The sequence below is a fragment of the Stegodyphus dumicola genome, chromosome 1, assembly GCF_044657685.1.
Source record: "Stegodyphus dumicola isolate Sdum_Otavi_A_Nest chromosome 1, ASM4465768v1".
In the NCBI taxonomy this organism is placed as follows: Eukaryota; Metazoa; Arthropoda; class Arachnida; order Araneae; family Eresidae; genus Stegodyphus; species Stegodyphus dumicola.
This window is the reverse complement of record NC_140768.1, coordinates 117789597-117806050: the sequence shown is the minus strand read 5'-3', so window position 1 is coordinate 117806050 and position 16454 is coordinate 117789597. Positions and strand designations below refer to the sequence as shown.

At 32.1% G+C, this 16454-nt stretch overlaps 1 protein-coding gene across 1 annotated transcript; it reads right to left on the bottom strand.

Moving 5' to 3' along the window:
- Positions 1 to 2772: 2772 nt before the first annotated feature.
- On the bottom strand, positions 2773 to 14956 carry LOC146999216 (uncharacterized). The gene is given in 8 exon segments (XM_085813750.1): positions 2773 to 4532; positions 4811 to 4892; positions 6824 to 7463; positions 8420 to 8935; positions 11042 to 11580; positions 11582 to 11929; positions 12375 to 12536; positions 14804 to 14956. Coding segments are annotated over 8 exon segments (3339 nt in total). The 3' UTR covers positions 2773 to 3633.
- Between the last annotated feature and the right edge of the window lie 1498 nt (positions 14957 to 16454).

Sequence of the window (16454 nt, the reverse complement as noted above, 5' to 3'; positions counted from 1 at the left end):
TTCAAATTTGGGATTGACTCAGTTTCACCAAAATACATTTATCTACATTAAAATGTTTGGTAATAATCTATTGACTGAACAGTATAAAAGTCAATAAATAGTTGATTGTATGGACAATATTTGGTATTGTTGGACTTGGGGGGGGAGAAGGAAGACAGTAATGCAAGGAGGATGAACAAAAATAGACTTACTCATTAATCACAGAATACATCAGTCTATCGCGAGGACCTGAGATAAAGGTTCAAAACCCTGTTCTGACCTTCTATTTCTTCTAGTTCTGAAGATTGAGAGAGAGATAGTATTATATAAATAAGAAAAAAATATCATCTGACACATATAAAACACTTACAGGCAGTTGAAAGAAGATGTTTTAGATGATAAAAATGGACAAAAGGAATTGTGAATAGGTACTAATGACTATTGTTAAAATATATATTTTTCACTAGATGTGTTAAGTTTCTTCAGTGGAATTATGTGTAAAATTTTTGTGATCCAAAATAATTTTTAGAATTATATTATTGTCTTCATTCTGTGAAGTTATTGTAGAAGTTTTTGTCAGTTTCCTTTTCGTTTTGTATTTGAGAATCTTTTGGGTATTATATTTTTATTAGGTGGAATATCTTTATTAGCAGTTGGAAAATGTATTTCTTGAAATGCATTTATTAATGTTTATTTAACATATCAGCAGCTTCTAGTTGTAGTGGCGCTGATTTTAGAATCCTGCCTAACACATCACATTGTCTGTCAGATTTTAATGAATCTACTAATTCTAAACATGTTTGATTTAGTTCATTCTTTCTGTGTTCCAGTGAGAGGGTCTGTGATTTTTTTTTCCAATATTTTTTATTTCATCTGGTGTTAAAAATAAGTGACCTAAATCATTCCGATGCCCAGTATGTATTTCCTGATATGACACTACACATTTGCCATTTGTATGTTCTGTTACTTTTAATGCAGCTGCGCAATACGTATTTATTTTATTGCTACCAAGGATTTTTAAGTGACGCAAACCTTTACTTTTTGATATAAAATTTTCTGAACAGTGGCATTACACCATGTATATTAAATATGCTTACTCCATAAAAAATTTTGACTTCGTATTATTTTCAATTTCTGCCTTCCATGCCAAAAAATCATTAAATGAATTAAATTCTAGCTCAGTATAATTCAAATCAACATCATGAACATTATTGAAATGAAATATTATTTCTCGCTTTTCAAAATTAGCATAACATACAGGACACACATAATTACCTGTTAGAAGTATGAATTTTATTTTGATGATATTTCCAATTTTTAGGTCACTAAATTTCAGATGGCAGTCCTTATATTTGTAGCTTGGTGATCGACCACTTTTTAAAGAATCATTAATGTATTATTGTTGGAGTGTAATGTGTTGGTATGGCGTTTCAAACTGCATTTTTGGTACGTTTTTAAGCAATCAGAACATACAAAATTACTCTCAGCCATATTGAAATTATTTGCACAATCAACCATACTATTAGAACTTAGTTTTCAGAGACTCAATTAATGCAGTGTTATTGAAAAGAAATTTATATGCATGGCGTTTTAAATTGTATCTATAGTTGAAAGTTTTAAACAATCACGGCAAACAAAATCACTCTCAGCTATACTAAAATCATTTGCACAATGAACCATATCACTCACAACACAATCAGATATGAATTTATATGCATGGCGTTTCAAAGAAATTTATAAATTTATAAAACAAATTTATATGCATGGCGTTTCAAATTGCATCTATAGTTGAAAGTTTTAAACAATCACGGCAAACAAAATCACTCTCAGCTATACTAAAATCAATTGCACAATGAACCATATCACTCACAGCACAATCAGAATTATCACACATACCAGAATCGGAATTATCACACACGATTACTCCTTCCTGATTTTGATTCGATTCAGAATCAAAAATACCTTCTGAGGAAACAGAAGTACTTGGCTCTGAAATGGGCAGTTTTTCTTGATTTTATGCAGAAGATATAATAATCGAAGCAAAATAAAAAAAGAGAAATGTATCAGCAATCACACGTTACCACAGCAGTGCAAAGAGTAAGAGTAAATAACAGTAAATACGAGGCGCCTTCAGGGAAATGACGACATGCGCAGTAATCTGCGCAGATGTTCAGGGAGAAACGGGAGGAAACTAGCGTCTGAGGGGGTAGACGCTTGTTTCTTTGTCCCATTACCTCTCGGGAGCAGGGCAAATGGTGAGATGTCCCGTACTATACCAACGCCACCTAGACTACAAAGCCAGAAAGCTCCACTTATGAGTCATCCCAGTTAGGCTATCGAAATTACGGTAGCGCAACGACCATGTAGTTTCGGAAAGAACTTACAATCTACTTTTTTACCGTTGACGTTTCATTTTAATATATTTATAATTACTTTCCTCCTTTAAAGCACTTGCATCTTGATTTTTAAATTTAAATCGAATTTTCTTTAAAATAAATACTAATCAGTTAAAGTTACATTTTAGGCACAGCAAATGTTAAACTATTTTTTTCTGAAAGGTGTTATAATTATTATGAAAATTATATTATATATTTTTGCTCATACATTAACTATACCTTCACCTTATTTAAAATATTTTAAATAATGTCAGACTTAGAACTTTTATTTTGATAACACAATCTAATTTAAAAGCATTTTTAAAGAAAAAATCCATTTCACTGAAACAGCAACTAATTTTTTTTATTATTATTATTCACAAAAACAGAAATATAAGCTACTACTCAGAATCACAAAACTAATAGAAGGATGAATACAGTTTGAAAAAAATAATGCATCATACAATTAGTTTTAAGCAAAGGATCTGATTTAATAAGCAAGATTAAAAATGTGGAATTAATTCAAAATTATTCGATTTGTGGGATTTTACACACATTTTCTACAGTGATCTCATAGGAAGTACAAAAACTGAAAAACATTAAATTGCAATTCAAAACATAAATTATAATGATAAAAATAGCTCGTTTTGAAATTTAAAAAAAATACAAGAAATAAAGTTTTTGGATTCATTTACAAGAGCTGGAGTAAAATATATCTATAAAGAGCTAATTATAATTAAAAATAAATTATAATACAACATATATTGTCATGACGAGTCGAATGAATAGCATATATAGCATTTAGAGATTTGAACTGCTTCTGTGATTATAAAAAATATTCATTTAATCAGAATTAAGTAGTAGCAATGTCTCTGTTCATAAAACAGACTAATGGTTGAAAGTGGATTATATAAGTTATGACTTAAAAAATTTAGAATGGAAAAAAAATCTGTTTTGAAGCTATTAGAAAATTGCAGACATGTCTTTAAAGCTCAGGAAGTTACTACTAAACTTTTATATACTTGTGTTGCATTTTTAGACATTATTATTAAAACATATTAGATACTTTTTAAGAATAACTGTAAATTACTTTATTTACTTTATCAAAGTTGATAATTTTCTTTTTTTACAAGCAGGTTTTTTGTAAATCTTTTTTTTTTTTTTTTTTTTTTTTGTTTACAATAGTTGTTTAACATCGTGTTTGTAGAGGATTTGATTATATTTTCAGCTATGGGATCAAAGGAATGGCCTTTTTACACATGGTTCAATATCCAAATCCTCATTTGACATTCAGAGTTAAATTTACGGCTAAATTTCTTTGAGCAGGGTGTTTTAAAAACTTACTTTCAAACTCTTGAGATACAAGTTTTTGTACTACAATAAAATTATATAAAACAATATTTAAAACATGAGGCATAGGATACAAAAGGCCACCCCTATCCAATTTTCTGATTAAATTAAATTCGGAAGGGATATTGAGTTCCCTATCAATAACACAAGTCATTTTACAAAATTCACATGGATATTTTTTAAAGGTAGAATAAAGGCAATATCCAGCTATATAAGTTAATATGGGAACATATGGCTGAGCTTCTATCATTTCGTTTTCAGATACTACAAAAGAAAAAGTTTCCACAAGGGATAAATCAATGTTTTCCTCCTCACAATCATTCCTTTCATTTATTTCAATAGCAATATTTCCAAAAGTACTTGAATTAAGCTTTAAAGGTAATAAGCTTTGCATTCGTAATTTTGACTCAGATTCATAAACCTGTCTAATGGAAATACAGTATTGCGAACCAGAAAGTTGGCGATACTTGCCAAAACGATCTTCTAACAAATCTGTTTGTATTTTACCAGGTAAAAAATAATTCATGCCTAGCTCTTTAATGCAATACTTGCCCAATTCAATAAGTGCATATGTTGTGTTTCTCAGAGCATCAAGAGTTTCTTTTGACAAGCAACCAGTAGTGCATTTTGCATCTTTCCATTTGTCTAACCAGTTTACAAAGTTATTTAAATACTTAACATTTGAGTCTACATTTGAAAATATCAGTGGTTCTTGAAAAGAACATTTCAGTCGTTTGCCTTTAAGAGGTGTTTTGGTATTTACTAAACACCACCATTTATAAATTATATCTATATAATTAGCTGTTGATTCATAACTATCCAAATTGTTAAGACACAATAACACGCCGAATAAATACTAATTCAGAAGTCAAACAACAAAAATCAGCGTTAATTTACAAAATTTTCACAGGACTAGTTTCGATGGTTTTACCGAACCATCATCTTCAGCTGCAAAACCGCAAAATCCGGTCCGCAAATTTTGCGGTTTTGCAGCTGAAGATGATGGTTCGGTAAAACCATCGAAACTAGTCCTGTGAAAATTTTGTAAATTAACGCTGATTTTTGTTGTTTGACTTCTGAATTAGTATCCAAATTGTGTTTATTACCTAGTTCTGTTAAGGCTGTAATTACCCAGTTATTAAACACTTGTAAAACTAATTTAACATTCTGCCTTTCAAGATTTGAAGGCTGTCGTGAACATTGTGAGTTTAAGAGAAAATAATGAGCGGTTTGTTAAAATTTAGATCAGATGAAAGATCTTTTAATATATAGCATTTTAATACTATTTAGCACAGTGTAATAAGTTCATTTTACAGTACGCAACATCCTCAAAAATGATCGTTACAACGCAGTTCGATCATCCATCTTTTGAACAACAATCTCTCTCGTTGCCATTCCGTAACAGAGAAACTTACCTCTCATGGAGTTCGATAGTGGCGCGACATTCTCCCCACCTTGAGTTTGGGGATACAAACTCAAAACAGTAATATAATGATAATACATACATACAATTTTGAAATAACAATAACGTACATAATAATAATAGAAATATTTCAAAATATTAGAATGCAAATTGAAATCAATATTTTAGAGTTCAAACACAGAAAGTTCAAAAGTTTGTTTAGAAATTTATAAATCCAGTCTTTTAACTGGTTTTATTTTTCGTCTTGAGCGAGACACGCGAACAGTTTCATTAGAGTCAGTATTAAGCTCAGGATTTTCAGCTACCACTTCCGGAACCTTCTGAGGTTCCGATACGACTTGCTCGTAATTTGGGGTCAATTCCAAAGGATACAGTCGTTGGATTGGTCTTAATATGTTTCCCTTTTCAGTTCGCAGTTTCACAAGTCTGATGATTCCATCTTTTCCTGGAAAGAGTTCCAGTACTCTCCCTAGCAGCCAATGGAGCTTTTTTTTTATCATCTGTACCAATTAACACTATGTCACCTACATTTATTTTATCTTCTCTTTTGTTAACTGAAGAACGAAGGAAACCCAGATACTCCCTTTTAAACCTTCGTTTTAGATTTTCACGAACCTTTTGAATATGTCTCCATCTCAAAACAATATTAGTCTTTTCAATTTGATCCAAATCAGGAACATCATTTAATGGAATGTCCTGAAGAAACATTGAGGGGGTCAAGGTCTTCAGATCTTGTTCCTCGGATATGTAAGTTAACGGTCTGCTGTTCATGACAGATTCGCATTCACAGACGAGAGTCTGCAATTCCTCGTAAGACAAACAGGAGCGTCCAAGATTTTTTCTCAAAAGATCTTTCAAAATCCCAATCAAGCGTTCCCAGAAGCCTCCCCACCATGGAGAGGAGGGTGGGTTAAACTTCCAACGAATTTCGTTGACTCTAAATTCACTTTCAATTGTAGTCCAATCTAATTGTTTCAGAGCATTATTTAGTCCTGTAAAATTAGTACCATTGTCTGAATACATCACAGAAATTCGTCCTCTTCTGGCTATAAACCTACGCATAGCTTGGATGAAGTCATTGGTACTCAGTGAAGGTATTAGCTCAAGATGGACAGCTCTAAATACAGCGCAAGTAAAAAGTACTATCCACACCTTTTGTTTAGATTTGGTCAACAGAGGTCCAGCTATATCTACACCTGATACTTGAAAAACTGCTGCTACTTCTGTTCGGTCTTTTGGAAGAGGCGGAAAAGGTACCTCAAGATGTTTTACCTTTTGCCTTTTACATGTTAAGCATTCTTTGATAACACTCCGGACAGTTCTTTTCCCTTTCACTATCCAAAATCTTTCCCGTAAAATAGTCAGTAGAGTTAATGTCCCAGCATGCTTGTTAGCAATATGTTCTTGGGCTATAAATCTTCTCACTGCCAGGTGTTTCGATGGTAGAATTATTGGAGAAATAAAATCTTTCGATTCTTCCTCATTTATCAATCTGGACTTCAGTCGTAAAATTCCTTCTTCATCTTCAAATATTAGAAGACCTTTCAAATTTTTTCGTGTTTCTTCATTGGAGTAACATTCCTTTTGTATTACACGGAAAATAGTCCTTTGTGCATTTAACAATTCTTCATTTTGAAGTTCCTTACATTTTGAAGTCCTTGGCCTTTGGTTGAAAACGCAGTATCCAAGCCATAACCCTAATCATCTTTGAAAATCTAGAGAATCTTCTGGCTAACTGTAATGGAATTGACTCTAGCTCTGTGTTACTAGCAGAGATGACTGACTTTCGTTTCTCTATCTCTACTTCTTTTTCGTTAATATTTACAGCTGACTTTGGCCACTGCTCCTTCGGATTCTTCAACCAGGCTGGCCCTTGCCACCACTTGCGTTTCTGAAGTTGCCTAGGTCCACAACCTCTTGACAAAATGTCTGCTGGATTCTGGTCAGTTGAAATATGGAACCAATCTTCCGAAATTGTCAATTTTCTAATTTCACTTATTCTGTTTGTAACGAATACCGACCACTGTTCTCGACGAGTTATCCACACAAGAACTGTGGAAGAATCTGTCCAAAAGTAAGTCTTGATGTTGGGAAGTTTTAGAGCTTGCTTCACAGAACTAAACAGCCTAGCACCTATGGTAGCAGCCATTAGTTCAAGTCGTGGTATAGTAATAGTCTTCGTTGGAGTTATTCGTGATTTGGCTTGAAGTAATTGAACAGTCACTGAACCCATACTGGATTCACTTCTTAAGAAAATGCATGCTGCATAAGCTGTCTTGCTGGCATCGACAAAAGTATGGATACTTAAATTGGATTCGTTCATCACACCTAACCATCTTGGAATTTTTATATTTTTGAGGTATTTCAGTTGTTTTCCCCATTTTAAAAATTCTTCTTTATTTCATCATTCACTTCACCATCCCATGATTCTTTGCTCTTCCAAGCGACCTGCAGCAAAATCTTAGGCTGAATCATAACAGGTGCAAGGAAACCTATGGGATCAAATACTCGACTAACTAGTGAAAGCATTTTCCTTTTAGTTACTTTTTCTCTTTCATCAAATTTCAAAAATTCGGTGTCTATTTCCAAGGTATCTAAATCTTTGTCCCAAACCAGTCCTAATACCGGTGATGTTTTACTTTCTGAAAATACAGGAATGCCAGAACTTTCCCATCCTCTGAGATCAAACATTCCTTCTTTCATTACATTAGTTGCAGATTCGATGAATATTTCTAGTTCGTCATTATTTTGTACACTAGTTACGCAATTATCGACATAAAAACTATCTTGTAATTTTTTAAGAAATTCTTCAGAATATTTTTCTTTCCACGTTTCTTTGGATAAATGATGGTCAATAACCGCCATCAGCAAAAATGGACTACAAGTAATGCCAAATACCACACGGGTGTGACGAAATGTCTTCACTCTACCATCATCACCATACCAAAGAAATCGTAAAAAATCTCGATCTCTTTCATTTAGAGATATCTGTAAAAAAGCTCTTCTGATGTCTGAAATCACACCAATTTCATGTAAGCGAAATCTTGCTAGAATAGACGGAATAGTTTCAATCAAATTAATTCCAGTCTCTAAGCAATCATTTAGAGATGGCTGATTAGAAAGCTTTGCCGAAGCATCAAAAACGGGTCTAATTTTCATGGAAGATAGTGAGGACGTTTCCTTAATGACTGGACGATGTGGGAGGTAATGAACAACGGGTAAAGACAACTCCTTTTGGGGAACTTCTTCAATCACTCCTTCCTGCAGCCATTCATGAAAGACTTCATGATACCTTTCACGATATCCGATTTTTTCCAACTTCTTCGTAGTAGATTCGAGTCTTTTCAAAGATAGGTCATAATTGTCAGGTAAGACTGCATGCTCAATCTTCCAAGGCATATCAACCTCGTATCTACCGTTTTCTAATTGACGAACTGTTTCTTGGAAATGAACCATAATAGCTCTTCTTGACTCTTCTTTAGTTTCTTGTTCAACAGGATCTCGGATACCCAATAATTCTAAGTCCCACAACGATGAAATAGGCAGGTCTTCTTGAGATAACATAGAAACTATAGTCATATTTACATTGTGCTGATGTTCGGATTGAGGTACTTTACCCATCAAAGTCCAACCCAATTTTGTTTCTATAGCCACTAAACCTGTTCTTAGTTCTTCTCGTTTGCCAGTAAATAACTTCCCTGCAACGTCTGCCCCTAACAGTACTTCAATAGGGCCTGGATTCCCTTGGGTATCGGTTAAGCGTATTCCCTTATTTCCTAATTCGCGAATCCAAGAAGCGTATCTTATGCTTGAAATATCATAACAAATAACATCATGGTCTACAGCATCTAATTTACACGAATATTTACCATCAAGGCTACTCAAATAAATCTTGTAACATTGATGTTTATAAATTTCAGTTTTCTTTCCACCAAATAAAGAGTGACTAAATTCTTCCTCCCATTGCAAGTCAAAACCCATTTCTTCTGCAGTAGACTTTAAAACATAACTTTTTGAGCTACCCGTATCAATCATTAATCTAACTTTACGCCTTTTATTCTTACCCTCTATGTTCACAACTAGGGTCTGAAGGAAAACTTCATTCGTAGCACGCGAATGCAAAGAATCGATTGTTTTCTCTTTTTTCTCATCATTTTCCTGATTATGCATTTCACTAGACTTATTACATTCAAGACTAGGACAAAAAAAATTTCAAATGCCTTTTTGAACAAATCTGACACTTAACACTTGATCGACACTGGTTACTGAGGTGACCTTTAACCAAGCATATTCTGCATAAACCTTTCTTTTTTACCGCAGACATTTTTTCATCTAACGGAATATAAAACGCCTTTTTACAATTACGCGTTTCATGATCTTTTAAACAAAACGAACAAGAAGGTATTGCTTCATGATTCATCAAATCCGACGCGGAAGGAATATTTTGGCTAGTTGCCAAGTGCTTACGATCAGACTTAGAAAAAATATCCGCTCTGCTTAATTTTATTTTTTCTTCTGACTGAACTTCGCTTTTCAGAAATTCAATTATTGCATCAAGACTCGAAATGTTTCGTTCAGATTCAGTAATTTTTCGTTGTCTTTCAAACGATCGCAATACGTGAATAGGAATATCACTTTCCACAAGAGGATATAAAATTGTTCCACACTGATCAGTCGTTACACCAAGACTGCTCAGGGCTCTAAGTTGTGTTGAAAGTTTGTTATACAAACTACTCAAAGAATCCTGCTTCCTTTTCGCTGCGTTATCCAAAACAAGTTTTATTAACTCTCGAACATAAAAATCAATTAAAAGTTCTTTGCGCCCATATCTCTCAGTAAGGCTTTCTATAGCCAAAGGATAATTTTCGTTCGTCACCGGAAACGATTCTACAATATCTCTAGCTTCTGATTTAATTTTTGTTGACTGTATCAAATAATGGAATTTGTCTGCATTCGTTAAGTTATTATTTTTATATATGTTTTTAAACTGATTCCAAAACGTAAGCCAATTTTTTAAATCACCTGCGAACTTATAAAGTTCTACTTTCGGTAGGCGTTGGCACAAAGTTTTACATGTATTTTCATCAGTAACTAATTTCTGACTACTCTCTGACGATGTATTTTGGATTTCGTTTAATTTACTCTTAATATTATCGAGAAATCGTTCCGATTTTAACTGTATCCTAACAGCCTTCTCTCGATAGTCCTCTGTTATTTCAAATTCTGTTTCGAATTCTTTATCATCAGTTATAAATTCATTCATTCTTTATCATCAGTATATATGTTATTTATCATCAGTAGTATCTAAATAAGCACCGTGCGTCAATTCTAATGTTTCTGCTTTTTTCTTGAACAAATAAAAGCACATTTCTGCTTCTTCATAATCAACATTATCATCATTTAAAAGATCATCTAGTCTTTTATATGCTTTAGTAAAAGCTGAACGTTGCGCAGTTTTGTTTCTTTTCATCACTTCCATTTTGTCATAAAAGTTTAAAATATTCAGATAAAAATTAGGAAAGAAAAGTATTTTAAACTTCAGTAAAACAATAATCAATAACTTCAAAACGGAAGTATAAGGTAATCAACTTACCCTATCTATTCTTTCATCCAACATGTTTCCAACAAACACGCCCACCCGGGGGCGCCAGAAATGTCGTGAACATTGTGAGTTTAAGAGAAAATAATGAGCGGTTTGTTAAAATTTAGATCAGATGAAAGATCTTTTAATATATAGCATTTTAATACTATTTAGCACAGTGTAATAAGTTCATTTTACAGTACGCAACATCCTCAAAAATGATCGTTACAACGCAGTTCGATCATCCATCTTTTGAACAACAATCTCTCTCGTTGCCATTCCGTAACAGAGAAACTTACCTCTCATGGAGTTCGATAGTGGCACGACAAAGGCTATAAAGCTTTAAGAGTTAAACCATACCCATATTTAATTAAACTATCAAATTCAAGATCATGTAGTTTTCTTATAGTATTAAATGAGGCTGCATTAAATTCTTCACTGCCAACAGCGTTAAATTTAGGAAAATACATAAACAAGCCATCATTTTTTTGGCCAATCCAATTGTTACGAATACATTTTAACAAATGAACAGGATCAATGACAAAAAAAAGGGGTCTGTGTGGTTCATATGGATTTTGGTACATAATTTTAATTTCATGCTTCTCACTAAAGAAGGACATGGCTTTCCTGTTAATGCTATTATTATCACTAACCACACAAACTACCTTAAGACCTATCTTTTCAAGACCTACAATTACATCTCTTAAAATTTCAAACAATTTTTCTGCACTAAATGATTTTATTGGCAAGATGTGAGCAACATCTTTGTAAGATGATAATAAGCTTCTAATCATAAATGTATATGCTGAAGAAGCAGCAAATGCACTGTCATATGCAGAACCAACAATATTACCACCTTTAAAATCATAAAAAAGGTTTTAGATGAATTTCATCCATCATTAATATTACATTGTGCTCACATTCTTTTAAAGTTTTAAATTTTTGTTTAATATACCTTAAGAAATTAGAGTGCTGCTGCTCTTCAGAGACACTGACATTTAGATTAGAACATATGTTTCGTAGAGTAACAGTGTGAGGCATGATGAGATTTCCAGAATTTCGCATAAATTTATAGGCGTGGGGTGAAATCGAATTTAAAATACAGGCAAAAATTAAGAAATGGGGGGAATATCTTAAACGTTGTTTTGGAAGGCACAGCAAATTCAGTTGCTCTTTTAAAAATGTTAAAATTATCATCTGAAACAATGGCATCCAGTTTATCTATAAATATATTAATAAAATTAATTATATTTACAATACTTTTTGGAGCTCCTGCTTCTAGAAGTTCAAGTGCATTTAAAATATTATCAATTTCATGAATACTTTTAACATGCATGGGTAACTTACTATCATTTAACACTTTTAGTTCTGCAGATTGGTGAAACGCTGATAACTGCATACTATTATTGATAGAAATACAGTATTTAAATACTGGAGAAGGACTTATTTCAAAAATTCCAATAACAATTGTATTTCATTTCATGACAACAGTAAATTTTTGAGTAAAATTGTTGTAATTTAAACAGTTCTGTAATTCACTGAATGTTGTAAACACTGATTTTGAATCCTCAGATTTTTTTGACATAATGCTTTTGGAGATAGCCATTTGTAGTTGTCGGTTTTCACGGATTGTTTGTCGTTCTTTAACACTTTCTCTTATGGATACATCAGTGGATAAATATGATGGGGCACCAGGAAGTTTTGTTGGAACTGCATCTTTCCTTAGTCTTGGAATTTTTAATGGAGCTGATAATGTTTCACCAGTTTCTTCAAGATGCATATACGTCTCCTTTTCAATATCACAAGGGCTAAAATGAAGTTCACACACCTGTAAAAAAGTAATTTTCACTTAAGAATCTGTTATACATAAACATACAATTTACAAGATTGAAATCGGTTTAAAACCAATTCATAATTGTATTTTAAAACTTATAAAACTGAACTTACAGAATAATTTTCTTTTAATTTAGATGTTAATACTAATTCAATATATGAATGTAAACTGTTATGCACAAAACAACCAGATACAATTACAGTTTTAAACCCAGAGAATCAGTTTTTGCCCAAAGACAAATATTTTAGCAAAGAATTAAGGTTGTGATGCTTCTTTGGCGAAATGAAGCAACTCCAATGATGGAACACAGCAATAACTTTTATTTAACACTAAAAAAAATGGCGACATACAAACAAGAAGAGAAAACATATTCTAACATTTAAAAATAAATTACATTCTTCGCGCGAGAGTCGCACGAGGCACTCGAGTCTGGTTTCAAATATTGCCATTCACAAATACCTTAATGTTCATCTATTTAAACTACTAGATTTTAATATTATTTAAATCTGTTACAACTTCTTCCCCAACGGAGAGACTTTTACCGAAGGGTAAAGTTCTGTAAATTTCGAAAGTTTATACGCTCGGCTTGCTCAATTGCTTAAAGAGAAAAGATAACTTCTCTCATAAGTTTCCAAATTTTCAGGCCGAAAATTTTAAATTTTAAACAAATATTTTTACACCACATTTAAATAGGAAATGGACAGTGTTCAAATTAGTCTTCCTTTTTTTTCTTGACGGTGCCCAGATCTCTTCCATGGTGGACCAGTTCCTCGGCTATAATTCACAGCAAAGCCTTTCCTCAGTTCCTCTGTGCCTTTCGGATAATATTCATTTGTCATTTGCTTTCGACAATTGTTTTTTTCGTCTATTAGTAGCGGCTTTGATATTAAATCAAAAGCCGAAAGATGATAATAACGCTGCATTGCAAAATGATTCTCAATATTAATTTCTTTATCGTTTTTCAAATTTTCGTGAACATCTTCCTCGTTTAAGTCTGGTGATTTAACTTCTTCTTCAAATACATCTCTGGATGCTTTATTTTCTTCCTTCATCGGTTCCAAGATCTGCTCTTCAGCTATTTTACTTTTCCTTTGAGCTCTAGTAGAAATGGCATTAAAATGGTATCACTAAGTTTACGTTCAAGTGATAAACTAATAAAATAAGGCAGTTCAGTGTTAACAGGAAGTAATAACCTGATATCACTAATATTACGTTCAGTGATGAACTAATAAAATAAGGCAATTCAATATCAACAGGAAGTAATAACCTGGTATCACTAATATTATGTTCAGTGATGAACTAATAAAATAAGACAATTCAATATCAACAGGAAGTTATGTTCAGTGATGAACTAATAAAATAAGGCAATTCAATATCAACAGGAAGTAATAATCTGGTATCACTAATATTACGTTCAGTGATGAACTAATAAAATAAAGCAATTTAATATTAACAGGAAGTAATAATCTGGTATCACTAATATTATGTTCAGTGATGAACTAATAAAATAAAAATACGCACGATTATTCGATCTCGGTCGGTGCCTCCAAAATAATTAAGACTGTAATACTTCTTTGGCGATATGAAGCAACTCCAATAATGGAACACAGCAATAACTTTTATTTAACACTAAAAAAAATGGCGACATACAAACAAGAAGAGAAAACATATTCTAACATTTAAAAATAAATTACATTCTTCGTGCGAGAGTCGCACGAGGCACTCGAGTCTGGTTTCAAATATTGCCATTCACAAATACCTTAATGTTCATCTATTTAAATTATTTAAACTACTAGATTTTAATATTATTTAAATCTGTTACAAGGTGATAAAATATTTATGAATTCAAGAAATGAGTTTATAATGCATCACAATTTCTCCTTTCGGAAGAAAAAAGAACTTCACCAAAATGAGAATCGAAGTACATTATAACACAAGTTGCAATGTTTGCATAAACAAAAATAAAATACGTAATTTCTCTGATAAGTTAAAAATTTTGTTATTTTACATCGTGCTTTGGCTACATATTATGATTTATACATCATGTAATACAACCAATAGTACGATACCCCTTTAGAAATACCTTAACGTTTTTAAAAATATGCAAGAAAATCGTGTACTATAAGAAATTTAAGCAAATAATGTGACAAAAGTAGTTATTACAGCAGCATATAATTTTACAAAAGAATAGCGTTATCTTTAGGTAAGTAAGTACTATTAAAAATATTAACATTAGTAATAATAAATATAAATTAACTTACCTTAGAATTTTTAGTTGGCTCGAAATTGTCTCGTTTTATTGAATAAATCCATTTCTTCTTCAATTCAGGATCTCTTGGGAAGGAAAATACGCGGACACGAGGTCCACCATTATAGTTTCCTTTACATAGGGGTACACAACATTTAAACACCATAGTGAAATAATATAAGTGCCTTAAAACATAATACTATTATAAGAATAATTGACGACGATTTTAAAACACGTGCAAGCGCAACGGATATGCCACACACATCGACGAATTCACACCTGCAGCTTCGTTCACTGCTAAGCCTAAGTGTGATGACTCATAGCTTCATTCTCACACCAGTATTCCGGCTTTGTAGTCTAGGTGGCGTTGACTATACTGCGCGGTTCACTTAATTTTAGTTACTGCTGGCTGCACTGCCAGCGAAACAATCGCGCTGATAGATGTCTGTGGATGTGATAGCATCCACCAAAAATTAGATAGAACTGTACAAGATACGGAAATTATAGACAAATACAGAGAAGGTTATCTGATGCTAGGTATTCCAGAAATATCGTTCAAATTAAAACTAATGTTAAGACAAGTGCATATCGGCTTCAACGCGTCAAGGGACTCAGTAGCTCTTGAATGATTTAAAAAAAAAAAAAAAATTAAGCATTTTCATCTACTTTTTATGAATATTATTAAATGGTTTTGTGAGACAAAATAATTTTAAGCTGAAAAAAAGTTTTTTCTGGTAATTTTCTTCAATTTAAATTTTTGAAGAAAAATTTTACAATTAAAATATCTTTCTTCTCCTACAATTTTCAATGTCTCCCCCCCCCAGTTTTTTATTGTATTTATTAGAGTTTTCTTAATAACTTCAAGGAATGATTTTGCAATTAATGAGTTAATTTCTGAGAAAAAATAAAAATACACTTTTATCTAAAATCTTTAAAACAAATACGATCTCAGTCACATTTTTGATTTCAAATAATTTTTCTTTTCAGTATTTTGGAAAACCCATCCTTGTTTCTATAACGTATATAATTTTAAATAAGCAGTAAAAATAATAAATAATTTAGTCCATACCTGTATATGTTTTAGGACTTTAAGTAAAAGGATTTATCGAAAAAAATGCAAAAGGTTTCTCAGTTAGCACTTGCAGTTTAAAGAATACAAACTGTCTAAATAGACATTTAATCATTTCAAATCTTTAAAATTTTATTACTGAATTTCATTGCACACACATATATATATATATAAATCAAACCTAGTGCTATTTATTCAATTGGTAAATATAAACATAAATTACAAACCTTTTTTTTAAAACCTTATGCGGCCAGAAAAATTGCAAAAAATCATAAAACGCAAGCAAAAGTTTTTTTTACCTGTTTTTGTTTTGTAAAACACGTTCAAAACAATTTTAATACATTAATTAATCATAATATTATTACGTGCGTACGGGCTTGTAATAGATTGATAATAGTTCATAAATGATTGTCATTGCACTCAGATCCGATGATAGCTTAATTAAATTTATTTTATCAACAGAAACACTTCAAAGTTCTGGAATTTTCCACAGAAATACTCGTACAAGTGTTTAGAATATTATTATGTATAATCAGTAGTTATGCTTCAATCTAATAAGAACGTTAAACACAACGGAATACAAAACGCATCTTAA